The following is an 8396-nucleotide window of genomic DNA, read 5'->3' on the forward strand; positions in this document are numbered from 1 at the left end:
AGGTTGAATGATCAACCAAAATAGAGGAAACTCATGAGTAAGACACCAAACAAGGATTGCGCACCAATTGAGCAAGCATCTATAACCGTACATGATGCTCGACCCTTGAACAACCCGCCCAAAATTAGATTGTCGATCTTCTTGAGTCATGATGAAATCATAAGTCTAACAAAATAATGGCTAGCCAGATTGCAACCTTTATAACTCAAGAAGACCTAGAGATTTCATCATGTCTCTTAGCTTGAGACTCAAGTGTCTTCAATGAGGATAACTTTGGAACGAACTTTTCTTTTGCCACGCCAGAGGAGGGACTAGATCCACTGGTCAGTTCTAATTTATTTTTTCGAAATCTTTGGATTTAAACTCAGGATCTTGAGAGGAGCATACTCTCAAGACCCAAGCCTCCACAACTAGACTAATGGACTGGTCAGTTCTAATTAACAATCATTTCCCTCATGCTTGAATGAAGAAAACATATGCAGCCATGCAGGTATTTATAAAGATTAAAATTATCTAACTAATACGTCATACATCGTAAGCCAAAATACTCAATTTCAATTGATCCGATGATATAAATTTCATCAACATGCATATAATCAAGTTTTGGTAACACTGAACAGTTAAAGGCCGGATGAGTTTACTGCAGCATATATCTTTGGTCAGTATAAACTAAGAACTGACCTTGCTGTATTATACTTAAAATTCAAAGGCAATTTTAAACCAAATTCTAGAAACTGAGCAAGAAAAGTACGAGACCAATAACATCCCAGAACAAATGGACAATAACTGTTCTTGATCATAGTGTATATTATGCTGATGAAGACTAGTATAACTGAATGCTCCCCGGGTTTAAATAGTAATACTCCAGGACACATTATCATCAAATCTCGAACACCATTCCATATGAACATCTAATAGTATGGCATGTAACGATTTGGCCTTCTATACCTTGGAGCCTTCCTGCATTTTGATGCAAAATAAAAGAAACCACAAAAAGTCAATTATAATTAAAAGTTGAGTATATCACACAGAAATTTAAATGAGGCATGCCGCATACCCATATCCGTAAGGGGAGTACATGTAAGGAGGAGGAGCATAAGGCCTCCTGAAGCCGTATGACATGTAAGGAATGAATCGCCTAGGACGGTATTGTTTCATTCCAGGAACATTGGTCCTCTTAGGCAGAACCTGAAAAACATAGACATTCATATCATTAAAAACTACAAATTCACTATACTGATCTCATGGCTAATTTAAACCATGGTTCACATGAAATTAAGAAAAAGACATACTTTCAATTGTCGGCCATGCAATTCAGTTTCGGTCAACAGGATAGCTTCTTGAACAGCTTCAGTTTCAACAAATTCCACATAAGCAAAACCTTTAGGCTGACCAAACTTGTCTGTCAGGATAGTGACCCTGTTCACTGTACCACATGACTGAAAGTGTTGCTGAACTTCCTCTGGGGTGCATGCATAATCAACCTGTGAACACATGTTTTTCAAGGCATTTTGGTGCCAATGTTGGGTTAGATATCATGTTAATCCAAGATAAGCTCATACCTGATTCATTTATCATAAGAAAATAAACTAGACTCCATAATCACACTATTATAGATCACATATATGCAAGACTTTGTCTTGGTAACTATTTATAACTTCAGCTGTAACCTTTCTAGAAATGCAATTTATAAAAGTGTAAAATTTAAAATAATTGCACATTTAAGATCTTTTTGATATGAAATGTATCAAAAAACTAGTAGAGAGATCACTATCAGAACTAACATTCTCTACCCTATAATGTCATTGTCAGGCACCCTTTTAGAGCTGTAAAATCCGTGCACGGCTATTACTTTTAACTACAGCTACAACATGAATCTTCATTTCCCAACTCTTCAAACATTAAAACAATTATTGTATCAATTCTAACTCCATAAACCACCAACAATAAAACCAAATCAAGCCAACTCCAAAAAAAATAAGTATGCTTATGACAACCTTCATTATGAACTATTCACTTTACAGGCTTTTCTCAAACTCCACGGGCTTTCTCACACATCCTACTATTTACTGTCCTCATAATAGTCATTTACAACAGCACCAACCTTATCAGATCTACAAGTCACCTAAAAGAATAAGGAATACTGTACTACCTAAATTGTACAAAATTTAGGAATCCAGCACATAATCAATAGATAATGAAATCACTTGGTTAGAATTCCAACTGTTGTTGCAGAAAAAAAAAATCATTTTTGAAAGATATTACAGATGAGGGAAAAAAGAAAAGCCTCAAAAAATATCAGGAAGCCTAATTCATAAACGTGAAAACAATTATGAGATAAAGACCAAAGAGAAACAACAACTTCATACCCTTTGGCACTTTGGCCAAATGATACAATAGAGGCACCACTGACCTAATTGCAGTGAACAAAAGGACTCTATGACTATGGATGCCCAAAACTTCAGAAGGTTCTTCCAAAAGAACCATAAGCTGTCTCCAGTTGTAAAGTTGAATCATCATTAACGCATACTACCTTCAGCTGTACTATTCTGCCATTCTCGTAAGAGATGTCATTCACAGTTTCCTCAAAATGTTCTTTATTTTTCTTTTCTCTTTTTTTTTCTTTTCTTTTCTCAATTCTTTTTTTTTTTTCAACTTATTCTATTTTTTCTTTTGTATTTTTTTCATAAACTTACAAATTTTTCTTCTCAATCTTTTCTCTATTCTTTTCTTTTTAGTAACACTGTATCTTACTAAATTTCATAAGAATATACAATTTCCCCCCTCTACTATGAGCCTAAAAAACACCAACCGCCCACCCACAAAATACAATGTTAGCATCCAGCGGTTATTATAGGACTTGAGTAATAACAACCCTGCGATCATAGTGACACATATGTCAAACCCTGTCTCTGAAGATTATCAGTAATCACTCCAAACAAAAAATGTACAGTTTTAAATAAATTATAATATAAGAATGCAATACAAAATGAATCTATACAATTCAGCCAGAAATATATAGAAATAAGTCTGATTTTAGAAGAAAAAAAAGTGTCATTCTCTCCCAGCACTATTTGAGTGACAACGGATCACCTCTCTTTTCCACCACTTACAACCAATGAAAGCCTCAAATTCCTATGACTACTTGAATAGTTACAAATGCTTTTTGAAAAGCATTCACCCAGGTAGGGTGTGTGAACAAATTTGAACTAGTAGCGAATCTGTATTGAAGTATTTTACACAATGCAGTTAATAAAGAATAGATAAAGCTTTAAATGTGTTACTGAAGTTATACAAATTCTTGGACACAATCGAGAGTAACAAGTTCTTGATTAACCAGAATACAATAAGTAATTGTTCCAAGAAAATGGAACATAGTATTTTTCAAGAAGTGCAAAAGCTCGTGGGTCTAATCTTGGCTGCGCATCTTGATCAACTGGACAGTTTATTTATAGACTGCAAACCAACTCTCTAACAGCATTTCCGAAAAACTCAGTAGCAAGCTGGCATGGTTTCCAGCTAATCCTCATTTTACGCATCAGAACACAACTGTCATTCGGTCTATGTTCTGTTTACATCCTCGCGAATTCAGAGTTGTGTCTGTTTAATTTTTCAGCTCTTATCCATTCTACTTCTCAATTTTTAGTGTTATGCTTATATATAAATGGTTGTGTTATTTTTTGTTTCCAGAGAGGTACAAACATGTTCGCCTACTCATCAAAGTTGCCTTTCAACTTTTAATTTTGAAGTGGCACTTATTCTGATTTTTCCCCCTTTATGATCCTTGACATTAATTGTTGTTCACTTGTGTTTAGCCCAATACTAACTTTCGATTAATAACTATGAATGTCTTTAAAGCAGTGTTATCAAATTGCGGCGCTATGGCCGATATACATGGCGGTTTTTGGGCTACCCGCAATGGTAAATATCGGCCGCTATTGCGGATTTTTCCGCCATAATCCGCAATAACAGTGCCGCAAATCGACTGGCATGGTGGCGGGATTTTGGCTTTCCGCAATGGACCGCTATCCACCATTGACAACACTACTTTAAAGTTTCAATTAAGGTCATTTTTAATTCCTGAACATTTATACCCGTGTATGCAAACTCAGGAGTTGACTAGTAGTAAGTGAACGCCCCAAACTCCCACCGGAATGCTGCGATTCAGGTGGAATCCGAGTAGGGGAACTCGGCAAAAGCGCACGAGTTGACCAGCGAACTCATTCTGAGTTTTATGTTGCGGCGATTTTTATTTTTAGGTTTTTTATTAAAAACCCTAAATTTTTAATGAGCTGGATATGGATCGGGTTCATTAAAAACCCATAATTAATATTTATTAATATTAATTAGGCATTTATTGAGATTTGAGACATCTTTTTACACTCCTTTAGAAAGAAAAAAAACAGATTTAAGGGAAGAATTAAGATTAGGTATTACTTCTTCTCAAAACACCGTCAGTCAGTAGCCTTCCTCTTCTCTATAAATTCCTCTTCCTTACTATAAACCTTCTTCTTCTCTACAAATTCCTCTTCCATGCCAATGTTGTTGATGGCGGATGACATTCTATGGCGGTCCATGGCAAATATCCAAAATCCCGCCATACTAGCCAATTAGCGGTGCTGTTATAGCAGATTATGGCAGAAAACCTCAAAACATAGGATAATATTTACCATTGCGGCGAGCCCAAAAACCGCCATGCATATCCGCCATAGCGCCGCAATGGCAGATATTTGATAACACTGTTCTTTACTATAAACCATGCTCCCTCTTCCTTACTATAAACTGTGCTTCCTCTTCCTCTTATAAATATATTTTTTCACTATAGGATCTTAATATCCGTGCTACAATCCTCGAGTTATGATTTTTCAATCTTCTACCGATTCTGCATAGACTCTAGAATTTTTAAACATTGTTTATACCTCTCCACTATGCAGTCTAAATACTTGGCGGTCATCTAGCTATAGCAGTTTTGATGTCAGATGGGTTTGATAACTATACTATGGACCATTATTTAAAAATGTAGTTTTGGCGACCACTGTTTTGACATAAAGAACATTGAATAAATGGGTTCAAACTAATGCCTGGCCTAAGAGGGAAAAAGGCTAAATAATGGCTCCAGAAGATAAGCTGCCCGATGTGTCATTGGAAACTGAAACATGATGGAGTTAAGAGCAATGTTCTCAATCACGGATCCGGGGAAATAGCAGAAATTCCACTATGCTACAGTGATATAGTGCCGCTATAACCACTACTTGACAACACTTTATACTAAATAGCATATTGCAGAACAATTGCAATTGGTTCAAATTCAGCTACGCTGGAAGTCTGCTATAGCTGCAATTCGACAATTCTGATTAAGAGACGGGCTTATGTGGCATTCATTTGGTATAACGAAGACATTTAAGTGAACAGAAAGAACCAGGCTAACACTGTGACAAACTATACCGTACACGTAATGGGTTGAGCTATTAACAGGGATATAAATACAAAATTTATTGGGTAAGGAAGTTGTATTCCACATAGAGGACAGTTAAGGCGAAGACGACAAAAAAGCACAAGTTGGAAGAGAGGATTGCCTACTCCGATTTCTATATTCTTTTTATAAATTTAACCGTGATGAAAATGCATAAGCGTAGGCTGATTAGGATTCTTAGTAGAAGCCGACAAACTGCCGCCATTTTTGTTTTTATATTTATTGTTTATCCTGAGCGGAAAGTATTTACTTTTTCCATATACAAGACTACAAAACTAGTTCATAATAACTAAACCAGGCCTCGTCCGTTAAGTTGATTAGGAAAACAGAATCAGATTTTTACATCCAACTAAATAAGAGCAGCATCAAAACTTGCACATAAAGAAGGAACCATGATTCCGATCGAAAAACTGTAAAAGATAAGAAATAGAGAGATCCATACATTGCCAACAAAAACAGAACGAGCATCTGCCTCCTCCTTGTTATCCTGAGAAGCAGCTGCAGCAGCAGGATCTACAAAAGAAACACAATCAATGAGTTCAAAAAACCAAGAGCATCACAAAACTTCAATTATAATTCAAGATTATTAATTATAATTCAATTTCGAATTTCAAAGCAAGATTATTAAAATTATAATTCAAGCTATTCTTAATTTCAATTTATAAACAATCATAAAATATGAGCAAAGCTAAAAAGCTTCGAATTCTGTTAATTGAAGAATTCCATGTTCTGTAACAACGAGAACAACGATGATCGTGTTCACGACTATAGATAATTCAATAAGTAAGATGAATTAGAGAGATTATGAAAACCTTGAGTGGAGCCAATCTCCTTCTCAACCTTGGCGTGCATATCGCGAAGAGCGGCGGCTTCATCTTCCATTTCCTTCAAGCGTCGTCGCATCTCGTCGAGCTCCTTCATGCCACTGGCGTCATCGTCGGCGGCGGACATGTCGACGTCTCCTTCCATCTCTGCGACGTCGGGGATCTCTCCTCCGTAAACCTCATGCTCTTCCTCATCCATCTTTCGATTCTACGCAACGAAATGCTATTGCGGTGTGAATTAGGTTATTGAAAATAATTAGTTTTCCTCTCTTTATATGCACTAATTTTTCATTGAGTCCAGTGTCTAAGAAAAATAGATATGTAATACCAACTTTATCCTTTATAAAAATATATTATACAAAATGATAAAAAGTTGTATATATTTAGAGTGTATTTGTCAATTAAAAGGAATTGTATTGGGCAGAAGGTAGAGTGGATAGGAAAGTTGTCAAACTTATTAAAAACATGGAAACAATATTGTCATTCTCTTAAAACAATAATGGTGAATTCTTATCTATCTAATTTAAAATGCTTTGAAAACAATAAACAATTGTAATATTTAATAAATAATTAAATATGTTAAAATTATATGGTATCATGTGATTGGTTAAAGGTACATTATCCAATTTTTTGTGATGTGTAAAGAAGTTGTCTCCAACAATAATAAGAGTGTAGATGAGCAATAACTACAAGAAAGAAGCGTAAAGAAAATCAAAAGTGTGAGTCATGCGATATTGAAGACAACAATCCAATCTCAGAAGAATGTCGTTATCATGGATAAGCAAGGAATGTCATTATGGTAACAGGGCAAGTTATTATGTCTATCGAAGACACGAAAAGGAGTGATTAAGGCTTAGGAGATAATAACTTTGAGGAGGCAGAAGGTATGATAGTGGAAGAAGAGAAGGTCAGAGATTATGATTGTCCAAACTTCGTGTTATTTGAAGTGGAAGAAAAACGAATCCATCGTCTATGGAGAAGAGGAGTAATTGTCAAACGTTTAGGGAGAAGAATTGGTTATAAGGCACTAGAGACTTTATTAAAGTAGATCAACATCATTGATCTAAACAATGATTATTACTTAGTGGCGTTTACACGTGAGGATGAAAAGAATGCAGCACTTGCAGATAGTGTGTGGTTTATATATGATCATTACCTTACCGTAAAGGATTAGACTCCTAATTTTCACTCTGAGAGCGATATCATTGAAGACGTAGCGGTGTGGACTCGGATTGAAGGATTGCCTATATAGTATTATGATGCTAAGGTTCTGTGTTTTATTGGTAACAGGGTGGGTCGTTCTGTTAAAGTGGACAAGAACATAATTCAACATGAAAGAGGGAAATATGGTAGAATATGTTTTGAAGTCAACCTATCCAAACCTCTTATAGCTATGTTTACTAGCAAGGGAATGGAATATAAAATAGAATATGAATGGTCACATCTCCTTTGTCTTACGTGCATAAGATTTGGCCATTTTAAGGAAGGCTGCCCGATAAAAGCAAAATAGAAATATGTAGTTAATGTGGCAGGGAATATGAAGCCAGGAGTGGGAACATCAGTAGAGTATGACAATGATGGAATAGTGGATAAAGAATATGGCCTTTGGAAAGTAGTGCAAAAACAACAAAGATGACAGAGGGGGCTGAAGGCCGGAAAAACACAACGCATGTGATAGTTAATAATTAGAAAGTATTAAACGGGGTCGCAATTTGTTTCCTTATTGAAGAGATTCCAAAAAATTAATGTTCTTTTTTTTAGGAAATTACTGATAGTAATAAGGAAGGGAGATTGGTGGAGTCAACAAAGAAAAAAAGTTTCATGTATTGGAAAGGATTGGATATTAATGATCAAATGATTGACGATAATGATGGGGAGGCTTTAGCTAGGGAATTAATTATGGAGCTGGTAATGAACGATAATAAAGAACAAGATGAAATGATTGGTAATATTTTTTGAAGTTTTTTCCATTGACAATCTTTGAATAATGATTAGTGAAAACTTACGATGGACTTTTTAGAAAATTTGACAGGAGTGACAAATCTAAAAAATTAAATACAAGACTTTAAGTTATGTGATTATTAGAAATGAGCTGTTTA

General features: G+C 35.4%; 1 protein-coding gene across 1 annotated transcript; it reads right to left on the reverse strand.

The window, feature by feature from the left end:
• Window positions 1–567: 567 nt before the first annotated feature.
• On the reverse strand, window positions 568–6579 carry LOC131603249 (polyadenylate-binding protein 2-like). Its single transcript, XM_058875548.1, has 5 exons — window positions 6286–6579; window positions 5916–5986; window positions 1293–1484; window positions 1058–1188; window positions 568–960 (listed from the first exon to the last, which is right to left on the reverse strand). The coding sequence occupies exons 1-5, from the start codon at window positions 6494–6496 to the stop codon at window positions 912–914; spliced, it is 654 nt and encodes a 217-aa protein (XP_058731531.1). The 5' UTR covers window positions 6497–6579; the 3' UTR covers window positions 568–911.
• Window positions 6580–8396: the final 1817 nt, after the last annotated feature.

The sequence above is a fragment of the Vicia villosa genome, linkage group LG5 (assembly GCF_029867415.1).
Source record: "Vicia villosa cultivar HV-30 ecotype Madison, WI linkage group LG5, Vvil1.0, whole genome shotgun sequence".
Lineage (NCBI taxonomy): Eukaryota > Viridiplantae > Streptophyta > Magnoliopsida > Fabales > Fabaceae > Vicia > Vicia villosa.